General features: G+C 34.1%; 2 protein-coding genes across 2 annotated transcripts; one reads left to right on the forward strand and one right to left on the reverse strand.

Moving 5' to 3' along the window:
• Nucleotides 1-4,538: 4,538 nt before the first annotated feature.
• On the forward strand, nucleotides 4,539-7,681 carry LOC127154066 (uncharacterized). The gene is made up of 5 exons (XM_051095463.1): nucleotides 4,539-4,714; nucleotides 5,707-6,039; nucleotides 6,391-6,744; nucleotides 6,855-6,982; nucleotides 7,500-7,681. Exons 1-5 carry the CDS (start codon nucleotides 4,612-4,614, stop codon nucleotides 7,533-7,535), a joined length of 954 nt encoding a protein of 317 aa, XP_050951420.1. The 5' UTR covers nucleotides 4,539-4,611; the 3' UTR covers nucleotides 7,536-7,681.
• Nucleotides 7,682-10,114: 2,433 nt separating this feature from the next.
• LOC127153424 (SLAM family member 5-like) lies at nucleotides 10,115-15,871 on the reverse strand. The gene is made up of 6 exons (XM_051094478.1): nucleotides 15,819-15,871; nucleotides 15,407-15,709; nucleotides 14,633-14,917; nucleotides 14,446-14,553; nucleotides 14,291-14,352; nucleotides 10,115-10,303 (listed from the first exon to the last, which is right to left on the reverse strand). The coding sequence occupies exons 1-6, from the start codon at nucleotides 15,865-15,867 to the stop codon at nucleotides 10,256-10,258; spliced, it is 855 nt and encodes a 284-aa protein (XP_050950435.1). The 5' UTR covers nucleotides 15,868-15,871; the 3' UTR covers nucleotides 10,115-10,255.
• Nucleotides 15,872-16,123: the final 252 nt, after the last annotated feature.

A 16,123-nucleotide genomic window follows, 5' to 3' on the forward strand; every position in this document is an offset into this window, starting at 1 on the left:
GGTGTCATTAGTTAACTAAGAGATCCTGTAGGCCTACATCCAAAATAAAGCCCTTCAGTGTTATACAAGTGCTGATAAGCCTGTCGGGCTTTATCCTGCGATAACAACCAGCTGGATGTACATTATCCCACTTATTACACGGCATCTTGCCACAAAAGTAAATAATTAGACATAAAAAATCGATCTGAGTTGAAATATCTGAACGCAAAGCTTCCTAAGCGTCAAGTTCAAACTACATTTAAGGGAGATGGTGAAGTCATAGCACTTATTACACAAAATTTCACCACATAAAACAATTATGCCGATAAAAGATATTGATTAAAGACGGAAAGGTTTCAAAATCTTACCAGTTTGTTAGTTATCTTATAATCCATTACAGTGTACAAAACATTTGGCGCAAAATGACAGCAGCAACGAGAGAGACCGCGATACCAGGGTGACATAATTAATTAAAAAATTGTACACATAATATTCAACTGAGTTGAAATATTTTATTAGCCAACCAAACGCAAAGCTTCCACGAAGAAAAAAATGTTCCCAGCAAGCAAACAGCGCCCTCTGCTGGCAGTTACCCGGATGAGCCTGTGTTATTAGTTGTTACCTGTTGTTATTTGGGAATATCATACCTTGGAATGTGGTGACTGACCAATTAGAATCGAGTATTCCAGGAAGCCATGTAATAACGCATTAACATTAACGCAATGCATTAACATTAACATTAACAATCAGCATTATTGCTATTGTTACAGAAGTTATAAATTCTTTGTTAAACAAAACAACTGTTACAACTGTTAGTTCATTTTAATTGTGTGTACATGTTAATGGCAATATTTGGTTATTGATAATACGTATTTTTGAAGAAAAAGAATTGGTTCATTTTCAGTTTAATGCATCTGTCATTATTGTAGAAACAGTTGAGACTTGTGCAGAAGAGATCACTTATGCCGAGCCAGTGTTTGGCCAAAGAAACGCACATAAATGGGTAAGATCATTCTCTGTGTCTGTCTCATTTTTGCAGTGAGCAAGATTTAGATGTTTCAAACACACCAGCACTATATTAGATATTTATATAAGACATAATACAATGTTACTTCTATGTTGGGTTACCACATGATGTCCAATTTGAGTCCTAAAGCAAAACCACTGAGAAACATGGATATACAGTAAATTAAGTAGATGTTTGATGGTGTTTCCTGAAGCTGCTTCATGAATTTGGCTTGTTTAAAATATTTACTTATTTTATCTTGTGCAATGTATTTTCACAGAAAGGTAAAAAGGAGGATCATGTGGATTATGCACCTACTGTATCTCCATGAGATGATCAAACTTCAGTCTTTTCCAGAGCAGCAAATCCACTAGAAACCTCCTAGAACAACCTCAGTGTCTATGGCTGAGTTCTGGGATTGGTAAGAATCACTATTAATTGTACAATTAATGCAGCACAAATTATGTCCAGAAAAAAATAGGTAAAAACCTAACATTTTATTTTCAGCAGGATTTTTTTTTTTTTTTTTTGCTGTAGTTTCACCCTGAGTATGATCAAGAGATTCCAGCAGACATACAGCAGGATTATTCTGAAGGGTTTAAAGTGTGATTTAAATACATAGATGGACTAATGAAAGTCTTGAAGTTCAGTTCGCACTCAATCATGTAATGGTGGTGAATTGCTACCAGTATTAAGATTGTGTCATGTCTGTGACATAATGCTATTCTACTTTGATTTTGTTGTTTTTCATGCTGTCTCTTTTTCCTCTATTAGGATTGGTTCTAGATGTAATGCCATTGGTGGTTGGACCAGAGAAGAGACATTGACTATAAATTATTTTGGAAATCCTCTGGAGGACGCTCTCTGCCTCTTTGATTGCTCCTGACTAATTATTGTACTGTGTATTAAATGGAGGAAATGCAGTGTGACAGATTGTGATTTCTGTGCTCTTCTTTGGGGTTTAACCGTGTTAGCCCCTTTTGTTATGGTTTTATCTTTAGGTCATAAACAACAGTGTCAAATCTCTATAACTTCTAAATTATTTGACGGTGAGTGCCCTGTTTTATTTATTTATTTATTTATTTATTTATTTATTTTAATCCTGTTGGTTAGATAAAGAGATAGGGTATGCTATTGTATGTTTTGTTTCTTTTATTAGATTCATTGGGATTTATTATTAATTTTATTTTTTTTTTTTTTTTTTTTTTTTTTTGGTAAAGTTGGTTTGTGTTTGTTTATTCTTTAGGCATTTTCTCTTTTTTTTCAAGAACTTTTTTTTTTTGCACACACACACATTTGTTTTTGTGAATTGTGGGGACTTTCCATAGATTTCTATAGTTTTTATACTGATTAAACGATATTGTCTATCCCCTAACCCAACCCTAACCCTAAACCCACCCCTTACAGAAAACATATTTGCATTGTTACATTTTCAGATAAACATCATTTACTATTTTTGCTAATTTTTTAACATTGTAAAAACACACACACACACACACACACACACACACACACACTTAAAAATAGCATGAAAACAAACAAGAAAACAAAAAAAGCAAATACAAAAGTGTGTGTATTGTTGTGCTATTTATGTTACACCTTGACCTAGACCAAGGACTGTAATAATAATAATAATTTAAATAAAAAAAGAGAAGTGTCTCAGAACGATTCCATGAGACATGTCATATATCATGATGTGTAAAGCTTCTACACAAGTGTCTCTGGAGGTTTGTGGTTCATGTCTGTTGGTGTATGTGAGTCTGTGGTGACAGTAGTGAGTTTATGTGAATAACGTGGTTGAAGGGCTTTTTTCCATTTCTCATACAGTTTAACTTCTGCTCTACACTAAATCATCTTTCCTGTGAAATAAATTTCTGAATCAATCAATGATGTCTGACAAATAAAAGATTCTCTCAATCATAGTGAAATTATCATTATACTATGTGTCTGTGAAATATGTGACCCTGGACCACAAAACTTAAGTAGCACAGCACAGGTGTATTTGTAGCAATAGACAAAAATACATTGTATAGGTCAAAATTATAGAAAAAAAAAATGCATTAGGATATTAAGTAAAGATCATGTTTTATGAAGATATTTTGTAAATTTCATAAATATATCAAAACTTAATTTTTGATTAGTAATATGCATTGCTAAGAACTTAATTTAGACCATTTTAAATGTGATTTTCTCAATATTTAGATTTTTTTGCACCCTCAGATTCCAGATTTTCAAATAGTTGTATCTCAGCCAAATATTGTCCTTTTCTAACAAACCATACATCAATGGAAAGCTTATTTGTTTAGGGTTATGTATAAATACCATATTTATACATTATTATTATATCATACATCATCATTATTATTATTATTTATTTATTTATTTATTTTTTTATTTTTTTTGATGACCTTTGTGGTCGAGGGTCACATTAAAATTCAAAGACGTGCATCTCACTGTGTACTGTATATCCATCACACGTGTCTCAAAATAGTTAATGATTTCTTTAGTTTTTCAGTTTTGTGGAGTAGTTAATTAAATAAAAGTAGCAACGCAGCTAACAAACTCTCTCAAACAGCGGAGTGATCCGCAAAGCCGATCTGGCACATGTTTTACGTCGGATGCCCTTCCTGCCGCAACCCAGCCCTGAGAGAGTACACCAACTCGTGCAACCCCAGTAACGCTGCTAACAAACTATTATTTCTACTAAAAGTTAATAGCAGTGCTGCCCTCAAAAGGCAAAATGCAGCAACTACACATTTGGTCAAAAATTTAGTTCAGGCTCTGATCTATTTGTACTAAAAGCGCGTTCACGCCATATCGTTTTTCCCGTAATTACGAGATTCAAACTTGTAAAAAGCGTTCACGTCCTCCTAGAACTATTTACGACTTGTGAACTGGGAGTCTTCTGAGCGACGACTTTACCACACGACCGCTGTACCACCTGACCAACGTAGGCTCTGTTTAGGCGTTGATAGTGTTGCCATACAAAAAAATCATAATTCCGAGTCTGAGAACGTGAGCTCCGAGTTGTCATCTCTAAAACAGTGCTTTTTTTATTAATGTTTTACTTTTCCTTTAGTGTCTAATTTGACTGTGTGACGTGTGATCTGCAAGATTAGAAAGCTCATAATCTACCATAAAGGAATTTATTCAGTCTAACGGAGAACAGCTCCAAACCTGCATTAAACGCCTTGATCGAAGTCCAGATATTACTGCTACAAACGTCCATGTTACAATCTGAAATATTAGCATACTGTTTTTACTGTATGCGGATATATTTGTATGGATATATACTATATGTACATACATTTGCGTATTAACGCAAAGTCACAAAAAACTATTGGGTCTACTGAAAAATGCACAATCTTCCAACCTATGGTGACGTCAGAACATTAAAAATTATTTGCCTGAAGATCTCCAAATAACGTACGTTAATGCTTCCTCTTTCTCGATTTGAAAAATGCGGCAATTTAAATACTGGCAACAAACTGTCAGCAGCGAATTAAATTTTTGGGTGGCACCCGGGATGGCCAATCAGATATCAGTGGTGTCCAACGCCACCCTCATTACTACTTTCACTTTAAACAGTAAACGGTGGCGTTACAGAGGAACAAGAGAACACTTTTATGCATCAGCATCTGCATTTTTCTTTTGGAGTAGTGGAAATGAAGCTTCTCTTTATTGTGCTTTCTGTGTTCTCTTTATTGTTTTCGTGTTTGCGTGTGTATGGTAAGACATTTTCATGTTACTGTTTGTCAACGATAGAAACGAACTGACCGATAAAAAGGAGGTCTCTGCACATGGTATGTGGCATCATACCGTGAGTATGTTGATAACCTTTTTATCATTGCGTAAACTAAATGTGCCTTAAATGTAATGTGAATTGCTTTGGGTAAAAAATAAAAAAAAAAAAAAAAAAAAAAAAAAAAAAAAAAGGTATGCTAAATGAATTGAGGAGCGTGATTTATGTGGGGGATTCAAACAGTAGGACTGAAAATGAAAAAACAGTATTTGCTGAAAAATAGGAAATTATTTGAGTTTTAATGTGGTGGAAAAGCACAATTTTCTTAAGTATTTTTATGGATAATATTCATCTATGTAACATGTTTGTGTAAATCAGCGATGTTCTTCTGCTGTTTATTGTTACATTCTAAATCTAGACATATCACCTTGTAGCCCAAGACTGACTGCCCACTGAACCCAAGCAGGGTTGAGTTTAGTCAGTACCTGGATGGGAGAAGACCTGGGAAAACCAGATTACTGTTGGAAGAGGTGTTAGTGAGGCCAGCAGGGGGTGCTGCTCCTCCTGTGGTCTGTGTGGGTCCTAATGCTCCATTATAGTGACAGGGCCACTATGCTGTGACTTAACAGGATTAGATGTTAAACTGACTGACTCTCTGTGGTCACTAAAATTTCAATGGCACTTCTCGTAAAGAAGAAGGATTTAACCTTGGTGTCCTGGTCAAATTCCCTCCACCAAATAATCCCCATCCACTTAACTGGCTTTATCACTTTCTCTTCTCTCCACCTGTAGCTGGTGTGTGGTGAGCGTACATACCCGTGCCATTGCACTGACCCTTGATATGATTGTAAAGCGCCATTCATTCCGGCATTCATGCACACTTCTCTACCTACAACATTTATGATCTGTGGAAAAACATTTTCAGCACTTTCCTGTTGTATGCTTTTGTTTGGCTTATAATGTTTAATTTTTTCTCAAGGTGTATCTGGCGCTGATAGATTCAGTGTGTCCGTGTTTGTGATGGAGGGAGATTCAGTCACTCTACACAGTGATGTTAAAATAAACCAACAAGTAGATGTTAAATGGTATTTTAACTGTATTCGCATAGCTCAGATTATTGGAGATCAGAGTAAGATCTGTACAGATGTTCAGTGTAATGAAGGTACTGAGAGTTTCAGAAACAGACTACAGCTGGACAATCAGACTGGATCTCTGACCATCACAAACACCAAAACCACAGACTCTGGAGAATATAAACTACAGATCATCAGCAGCAACATCAAAGAAAAGATCTGCAATGTTACTGTTCATGGTGAGTCAGTTAATGGCAGTTTATTTTTTAATCACATCATTATTCTTTTTCTTTTAGCTTTCACATGTGTTTTTTCTTTATACCTCTGTTTTAATTTACATTAAGTATATAGATAATCTACAAACACATTTGCTGTAAACATGTAATTTGTAGAATTAGCTCAATTAACATCATCAAACAGTAAGAGTGTTAACAGTTAGTTGTGGTTCATAAGAGTCTTTTTTTTTTGGTGATGACAGTTTCTCATCATACAATGTATGTAAACTGTGTTTAAAAAAACGTATTCAAACCTAAATGTTGTATAGGTTTCCCCAAGTAGATCCCTCAAGCAGCTGTTGGCTTGTGTTTCAGATGTTCCTGCTGATGAACAAAATGAAATGAAGAGGAAGTCAGTGAAGGAGGGAGAATCTGTCACTTTAGATCCTGGTGTAATAAAAAAAATAAATGATTCAGTGATGTGGTATTTTAATGACACTCTCATTGCTGAAATCACTGGAGATCAGAGTAATGTCTGTACAGATGATCAGTGTAAAGAGAGATTCGGAGACAGACTGAAGGTGGATCATCAGACTGGATCTTTGACCATCACAAACACCAAAACCACAGACTCTGGAGTTTATCATCTACAGATCAACAGCAGAAGCAGCATCCGCCGTCGCCACCTCAGCATCAGCAGTGTTAGGAGATACAGTGTTACTGTAATTGGCGAGTATAATTTCGGTGCATTTTTCCATGAAGAATTTTAAATTACAGTTCAATCTAATAATATAATATAATAATCTAATAATAATGACTGTATGTCTTTATTATTACAGATTCAGGTTTGTCTGTAGGTGCTGTCGCTGGAATAATTGTTGGTGTTGCTGTTCTGCTGGTGGCTGCAGCTGTAACCTCTGGTGTGATTTACCGTTGTCGCAGGACCTATGCACCATCAGAACAGAATGCAAGTATTACATACAACTGATTTAACAAGAAATGAGATTTATTGTGCACAATGAATATTTTTAAATTTACAGTGTTATGGATAATTTTTAATGTAATTATGTATTTTTACTTATTTAACACAGAGATCTTCCCAGGCAAAAGTTAAAATAAAATAAAGAATAATTATCAAAAAAAGCATTTGTAAAGCATTTTAGGTGTGTGTGTTTCTTTAGAAAAGTGAATGTATATTTCACACTGAACAAGAAAGCAAATCATCTGCAAAATGAAAAGTTCAGAACTTAAAATAACAAGCAAAGAAGTCACATGATGCAGTTTTATTTTTGTCAGCCATTTTATAAAATACAAAATTCTTTTATAAAAAATAAATTCTTACTGTTCTTACTGTTCTTACTATTCTAATAGTTTGTAACTTCCTCAGATATCAAGGAACACTCCAAGAGTGTTTTTGTATTTGTGTAACTGAATCATCAGCCCTGTTCATTTCTTTTAATTTGTGTGAATATGTTTTCTTGCAGGAAAATTATGTAGATTTTCTGTCTATTGAGGAGTGAATTGTTCCTACACTAGCAGGTGACACTGGATGGTTTGCTAATGCAGCTTGTGTCAAGCTTTTTTCTTCTTGATACGGTAGGTCAGAATCAACAAACAAACACGGTGAGTCCTGGCTTCTGTTATTGTCATTTGCACTGCTGGCCACTTGTAAAGTGTAGCCTTCTCTGTCAGCATTGAGGGATTTAATTGAGAATAGTAAGAACGTGAGGTCCTTAGATATGGTTTTGGATGTGACTTGCACCCACTGAGAAACCTGATGAAAGTGCCCAAGTTATTGCTGACTCTTTTGTGCTGAATGTGAAAATAGACACACCAGCCACAGTAGTCAAATGTTTACTGGGAACCAGAGCTGAACCTGACATCTTGGCAAATTAAAAAGTGCTAGTTTATACTAAACATAAATTTAGATTGTTATTCACATCTGCACTAATGATGTTTAAATTTTAGCCAGTCGCTAAAATATCAAAATAACAGTTTGGTAAAAATAACGTTAAAGAGGTGAATGATAACAGAAAAGTGGAGTGTGGATGGAAGAAAACCAATCTAGAGGTATTTTGTATTGCATGAAGGCAAAGTAATTCTGCCTACAGTAGGCCTTAAAACCAGTTTACTTTTAGTCTTGTTTAGAAGAAAACAAACACAACACTAATTATTTAATACAGTGACTAAATGAACAAAAATTTAAGCTTTAACTGAAAGTAAGAATTTTGTCTGATCAATATTATCAGTTAAATAGCTTAAAACATATTTTTGAGCTTGTTTTGTAATAATGTTTATTTATTTATTTTTGGGGGGTGTGCCCACATGTGCAGTGACATGTATAGTTGGACAAGCACCTGCTCCACTTTCGCTTAGTTAACAGAAGTAGTTTACACTACACAACGCCAAGTGGCAATGCTGGATAAATAGTTATTGGAGAGTGAATCTGTGAGTGAATGTATTCAAATTCTGAATGGATAATTACCTAGAAACTGTGCAAAGAACACTCCCCTTATTATAACTAAAAAGCTGTCACTCATCTCGCAAAGTTCCTTTAATCAAAAAAGCTCTACACTGCACAATCTCTTATTTACTCATTTTCTGATTATATCAGCTCTATTTGTCTTGGATGACTAGTAATTTCCCATTGCTGATTTCTTAAAAAAAAAAAAATCATGATAATAATAACAGGTGTTAATTAATGGACCAGATACCTAGAGCTGGGGTACTCGGACTCGTACTCGGACTTGAGTCCCGACTCAAGTACAACTTTTAGCAGACTTGGGCTGTCATGTTCTCGGATGCATTTTTTTTTTTTATTTATTTATTTTTTTTTTCTGACTCCAACTGAACCGCTGATAGCTGACGGATCCCCATCTCTTTAACCTGGTATACACAACACACTATCATATTTCTACAATTCAAATCCATTAAAAGATTGTTAGGCTGCATTAATTAGATCAACCAGAACTTGGAACACTGTGTTCCTATAACACCCAATGTACTCATTATGTTGTAAGAAGAATGGCATCTACGCTAATATTGGTCTGTTTCATTCTTATTTCGAGGTAATTTTACACCCATATCCAGTCTGAAACCAGACCAGATGGTGGCTCAACACCTAGAGATGACCTCTACAGCCCTGCATGTGAGCAGAGACCGTACCAACTACAGTAGATGAGCCTCATCAACTAGACGGCCAACAGCACAAATTCTCAGCAAAGACCATGAGTCTGTCATCAAGCAGAATAAACTCAATGGATGTTCAGTGTGATACTAGTCCACAGTCTGCCTTCTGATGCTGTTCTGAATTAAACCACACTTTGCTGGTTTTGTCTGGCCAGAGGAGAACTGGCCCCCCGACTGAGCCTGGTTTCTCCCAAGGTTTTTTTTCTCCATTTCTGTCACTGATGGAGTTTGGGTTCCTTGCCACTGTCGCCTTCGGCTTGCTTAGTTGGGGACACTTAATATTTGCCAATATTACTGACTTGATTGCCAAAGACACTATTGGAAGATAAGTGAACTGAACTGGATGATGACATCACTGAAACAGAGATGAACTCACTACCATTGGCCTTTTGTTTTACAACAGAACTGAATTTAGTTACTGAAAAAGTTTAAAACATTTTTTTTAAAAGCCTCTAAAGTGCTTACAGATTTTTGTCCTGCATCTGTAAATTTGTTTGTTCTGAAATCATTTGTGAGTTTGCAACAGATAGTAAAGATTAAATGTTAGAACCATGTCATTAGTATTTTATTATTTTTAAAAATATGTTTGTTTTTAGATATGAAAGATTTATCTTAGTTTTAGTTTTTATCTTATCTTTGTTTCTGAGAGCAGCAGCACCTATTAATAACATCCATCAGAAACTATTAGAAACGCTGGTTTCTGCTTTAAACACTACAGAGCAATGATGTGCTTGTGGTACATTTACCAAAATGTCTAGTAGAGCTAATTGATAAGAAAATAAAACAAATAACACAAGCAGTAAATGGGATCAATATTTAACAATGAAAACAAGATTATAGTTGAGATTTTGGATGGTATATTTATTAACCACTAAATGAAACTAATACAAAGACTAATAGCAAAAAAAAAAAAAAAAAATAGTGAAATGAAGAGCCAAAACAAAATGGAGAGAAGAATAACATCCGGACTGAGAATGAATGGGCACAAAAGCAAAATGAGTCCGGGTCCTGTATGAGCTCAAACATCCTTTCTGGCAGATCCAATATTTGATTATCGTCTTTTGGGGATATTTTCATACAAAGCATCCGACTTTGATTTCTGCAAGGAAACACAAACTCAGTCAGGAAAATTGCTGATGCAACAGAAAATGAATTACAGACCAACTTTTTCTATAAAATGATTTACTCAGAGTAATGCTACTTTGAAAATCCCATTTCAGTAGGACTAAACATATTTTTTACTCCAAAGGTTAACTTGTAACCTAAAGCTTTTTGTCTGTTAATAATTTATTTTCTGTTTTGAATGCTAAAACTATATAATTACATCATTTGTATGCAATGTATTTTAAAATGTTTATGCAAATGTTATAACTTTAGATTTGCACATCACTGCTTGATTAAGGGGTATACAGGTACATGTAAAGATGGTCTGTTTATTTATTTATTTTTTTTATTTTTATTTTTTTTACCTCATTTGGTTAGGAATTACATGGAATTATAAGGAATAATGCATTATATTTAACTCTTGTTTCTACAAATATTGACATTTCTGGAAACACTAATACAAAAAAGATGTTAACATGGAGCAATGGCATCAATGGAGGAAATGACATCAAATATTCAGTTCATCACATGACTTTTTAAACAGTTAAAAGATCAAACAGGTTATATAAGTTCTAAAGGTTTCTCACTACAGAGAATTACTGAGAATGGTTGTCTTTCACACAAAAGTAACAGCAAAGATACTTGTTTCAGCACATCTACAAATCGACCAGTGGCCACTAAGGCTGCATGTCACCTTTGGAATAATTATATACTAAAGACCAGTTGCAGCTCGGGTTCAGGCTTTAGCACAGGTAAAATTGGTTATTTATTTGAATTAGTAGGCCAAAGACCACATCAGAAGTGTAATGGTCAAATGTTTTTCACATTAAATGTGTGTTTTTGTTACTGGGTAGTAACTGATTACATGTAATCCGGATTACATTCCAAAAAAGTACTTGTAATTAGATTAAATTAAATTTTAAAATACTCGTATTCAGACTACAGTTCATTTTTTATTGATTAACATGATTACTGAAAAAATTCCAATGCAAAAGCTTCTAAAAGCCATCTTGGTCAAAAATGAGATAATGATACTGAGTGAATGCTCTCCACCCATAATATGTTCATCAAGTACTTTCACTTCAAATGTGTTAAATCTCAGCCTCAACTCATTCAGAAGTACCAGTACTTACATAGAAACCTACATAAAGTAGCCAGAAAGAAATGCTCATTTTAAAGAAAAACGTCAGATGATTTGAGATACTTTGAGTCTTTTGCATCTAAAATCTTCAGTATTATTTACAAAATAGCAATAAATTATAAATTACCGATACTCTCTAATTAATGTTTTTCATCTTTTAAATGTTCCATTCTAAAATAGCCTACTGCTTATGTACATTCAAAAAGTCCAGTATTGTGGACATTCACACAAAGACCCGTCATTTGTCACATTTGTGACCCTGGATCACAAAACCAGTCATAAAAGTCAGTTTTTCCAAATTGAGATTTATACATCATCTGCAAGCTGAATAAATAAGCTTTCCATTGATGTATGGTTTGCTGTGATAGAACAATATTTGGTTGAGACAACTATTTTTGAAAATCTGGAATCTGAGAGTGCAATAAAAATAAAATATTGAGAAAATCACCTTTAAAGTTGTCCAAATAAAGTTCTTAACATTGGATATTACTAATCAAAAATTAAGGATTTTTTTTTTTATATTTACAGTAGGAATTTTACAAAATATCTTCATGGAACATGATATGTACGTAATATCCTAATGATTTTTGGCATGAAACAAAAATCAATAATTTTGACCCACACTATGTATTTTTGGCTATTGCTACAAATATACCCCAGCGACTTAAGACTGGTTTTGTAGTCCAGGGTCACGTTTGACAATTGGATTTACAAAAATCATTTCAGGTTTAAGAAACACTGCATCAACTACTGAATGTTATTTAACCACATATTACTTTCTCATTGGAAGGCTTTTGTCTTTCAAACACATTAAAATACACAAATTCACGTTATTTCTTATTTACATGTAATGCAGGCATTCCCAAACTTTAATTGTCATCTATAACTCCTTCACTTATATTTTTACTTGACGTAGTGCTACTCCCTGAGACTTTAAAACAATTGTAATTTTTAAATATTTTAAGTATCACGGTTCTCTGATGCTGATTAATGGCCACATGACATGCAGGTCAACAAATACAGTATTTCTTTTTTGTTAGCAAGTGTTTTATTTTGATTGGTGTTGTTTTAAAAATCTTTATTTTATTTTGCATTTTTGTGATTTGATTAATTTGTAACTTTTCATTAAACTCACAAACGCCCAAACGAGTTTGGGAATCCTTTATGTAAATTTAATGTTAATGCACTTCATGTTGTTGAAAACAATAAATATTATACATTTTCTAGTTGTATTTTTATATCAGTGTGGTACATCAATGTGATAAACGAGTTATGTCAAAAAGTAATCCAACTGTAAAAAAACTAAATTGGGATTATATTACCTAAAATATGTAATGAAATGGATTACGTTATTAACTACAATATGTGTCATGTAATTTGGAATCAGTAACTTACTACATTTTTTTAAGTAGGTAATCTGCCCGGCTCTGGTGTTTTCATAGTAGATGATAATCTGCCGCAGTATGTGTTAACGGATCGCTGTATGCCAAGGTTAGTCGACGTTCATTTGCATAAAGTTGTCAAGGTCTTTAGCACACTGAACCCGAAATTCTTGTCCGAATTTTCGCACGTTAAAAATTAAACACGACCTCACGTTGTGTCAGTGATATTTACACACTGCCTCCGAAACTTTCATCCGTCTTAAAAAAAAAGAGTTCGGATCAGGTTTGGTTTTCTGCGTTTTCGCATCCGTAGCAAGCATTTTGATAGGAAAGGATGAAAAAAAAAAAACGCATACGAAAATTTAGACCTTTATTGTTGAGTTGACACGGTTCCTTATATCGGTGTTTTGTTTAAATTAATGATGTTCGGTAGCGTTATGATAACGACTCAACGACGAGTTAATTCAATCGCACGTGTTGGTTATGACTGGTTTTCTTTTCCGTGACCCCTTCCGTGTTTGCGCTGTGTGCGTTAAAATAGAATCAATCTACACTGTAGTTTACAAATTAATTTACAGCGCGCTTAAAAATTGCAGAGTAAAATGTCACCGTCTCGTTGTTCTAAGCAGTTTACAACTTCAGAAAACTAAATAAAAGAGCGATCGGTGGAGGACGAGCTTTACTTCAAGGACAATGGAAAACAAAAGAAACAGACAAAAGAAAAAAAAATATGTTGAAAGCAGTGTTGGGTAAATTACTATATATATAGCTACTAATTACATATTTGACAATTTAATTAGATTTATTACTCTGTCTAAAAATATTGCATTACTCAACCTAGACTGTGCTAGTTAAAATGGCTTGTTTAATTATTGAAATAAATTATATAAAATTGCATAAATTACCCTTGAAGTATTTGATGAAAGAAGATTACATTAAAAACATACATTTTTACTTTAGATGATCATTTTGATATTAAATCACTATTGTTTTGTATAGAATTGTTCGGGTATAGCCTATAATAGAAGTACATCAGAAGTAACTGTGATTTTTACCCAGAAAATTACGGAAGACATAACAGTAATCCCTTACTTTTTCAGGAGAAAAAATAATGAATTTAAAAAAAAATTAAAATTCTATGTACTTATTTTTTTTTTTATGATTCATTCTTTTTTAGGTCGGCAAAATGAAAACAGACATGTAAAATGGAAAAACGTACTCGTTTTTACAGTGAAGTGCAAACAGTACATACACATAAAAGCACATAAAAACATACTCTTCTTTTGATCTGCTCCCTGTATACTAAAGGTAATAATGATGACGGTTGGGCCGAAAGATCAACCAGCTCTGTTCACTGACCACCTTGTGCATATTGCACACAAAACTTCAAACAACAAGCTTCAATCGGACTAACTGACTGCAATGCATTTTCTTGCAACATAGCCATGAATGATCTTACCGTTTTTCGAGCTGTTGGTTTACACAATGCTGAATGAGTTCTGTCTTCCTCCTGGGTCTGGACTGCATTAACAATAATCACAGAATGTGTTAAAATTATAAAGTTTTCAATGTTATTTGAAATTTCTGTCTTGAAAAAATATCTATTTAAATTACCTGTTTTTCTACATTTCTTGCAGATGCAGCACACCATGACTGCAGCTACAATCAACAGAGATCCAGCAGCAGAAATCAACACTATGTACAATAAGGAAAGGCCTTGATCTGTAATGGATAAAATAATCCATTATAGCGCTTTATAACAGTAATCAGTGCTATGTAACGTCTGTCACCGGTGACATACCTAAATGTGTCTGACAGAGTTTAGTGATGTTGAGATGTGTGGTCTGGTTGCTGATGGGATTGTTGATCACACAGCTGTAGGTGTTTTTATCCTGATATTCCACCTCCAGAGGTAGAGAGAGACTGATGCTGAGATTAAACACACTGATGTTGGACAATAAACTGTTTCCTTTGTACCAGGAGAGAGTCACATCACTCACATTCACCACTGAACACACCAGTAAATCATTTGATGATGAAGAATTTTGTGAAACATCTCTGGTAATGTTAGGAGTAGGTAACTGGGCTGAAAAATAAGAGAACAAACAGAAATACATGTACACAGCAGTCTTGTTTTTGGTTTAGTGTGTTGACAGTTTTTCTGTCATATCAAACTATAAAATGACTTCGACTTCAGGTTTGAGAGAGACACTCACAACTTGAAGTGCATGCAGCCAATCTGTAAATGTTAAAATACTCAATTAAAGTAATTAAATGGCTGTAGACATAAACTCTAAAATGAGCACAAAAATATACAAATAATACCCAAGAAAATCGATCTAAGTGTTTGAGTATATAACATTGTAAGCATCATATTTTTGCTTTAAAATCCTCCTATTCACTTCCATTGGAAGCGCCTAACTACAACCTCAATTTATTTTTCTTTCTTTCTTTTAAAGTGATGAGTCAATTTTCAGTTATAGTCAAGAAAAAGCGGTTGCATAAACATTTATTGAACCTGGTATATTCCTTTAATTAATCAATGTTTAAAAGACTGAACTATTTTATTACTCACCATAGACAGAAACACTGAATGTTTTTGTTGACAGTTTTTCCCCATTTATCTCTAGTTCATAACATCCTGCATGTTTAGTTGTGATGTTTGTGATGGTCAGAGATCCAGTTTGTCTGTCCAGCTTCAGTCTGTCTCTGAATCTCCCATCAGGAAAGATTTGTTTCTCTCCATCAATTTGAGCTATGAGAGACTTGTCAACTCCAAATTTCCACAGTATGTCGTCGTTTTTATGTATTGCAGTTACATTACTGTGTAGAAGCACTGCATCTCCCTCAATCACTGATAATGACTCACCAAACACACCTTGAGAAGATACAGAAACATATTAAATCTCTTTTTGGTTTACAAAGCTGAAATCAGTTGTACTTTGAAAGTAAATGTGAAATGACATAAAAATGCTTTTAAAACCTACCAATCAAACGCCACAAGCACAACCAGAACAAAACAAATGCGCAAACCATTTTGTTCAGTTGTTCAGTGAAATGTAGTAAGACTATACATCAAAAAAAAAAAATCTCAAGCTAGTGTGTGGATCCTCCCACAACATCAGTTGACACTCCTAGTGGTTCAAATACACACACAGTCTTTATGCATGAGATATAGTATAATGTAATTATATCACATGTATTAATATAATTATAGTTGTATTCACAACACACCGGATAGCTGGCTAATCAGAGAACACCTTGCTTTTCAAAATGATGAGCTTAGTAAAAA

Source organism: Labeo rohita, chromosome 22 (genome assembly GCF_022985175.1).
Source record: "Labeo rohita strain BAU-BD-2019 chromosome 22, IGBB_LRoh.1.0, whole genome shotgun sequence".
NCBI lineage: Eukaryota > Metazoa > Chordata > Actinopteri > Cypriniformes > Cyprinidae > Labeo > Labeo rohita.

Bases quoted from the DNA above. Each gene is read 5' to 3' on its own strand.
- LOC127154066 (XM_051095463.1), top strand. From the start codon at position 4,612: ATGCATCAGCATCTGCATTTTTCTTTTGGAGTAGTGGAAATGAAGCTT. The intron at 6,745-6,854 runs GCGAGTATAATT...TTATTATTACAG, and splicing joins ATACAGTGTTACTGTAATTG to ATTCAGGTTTGTCTGTAGGT. The intron at 6,983-7,499 runs GCAAGTATTACA...GTTTTCTTGCAG, and splicing joins ATGCACCATCAGAACAGAAT to GAAAATTATGTAGATTTTCT.
- LOC127153424 (XM_051094478.1), bottom strand. From the start codon at position 15,867: ATGGTTTGCGCATTTGTTTTGTTCTGGTTGTGCTTGTGGCGTTTGATT. The intron at 15,710-15,818 runs GTAGGTTTTAAA...TATCTTCTCAAG, and splicing joins GTGCTTGTGGCGTTTGATTG to GTGTGTTTGGTGAGTCATTA. The intron at 14,554-14,632 runs GTATGTCACCGG...TATCCATTACAG, and splicing joins ACTCTGTCAGACACATTTAG to ATCAAGGCCTTTCCTTATTG.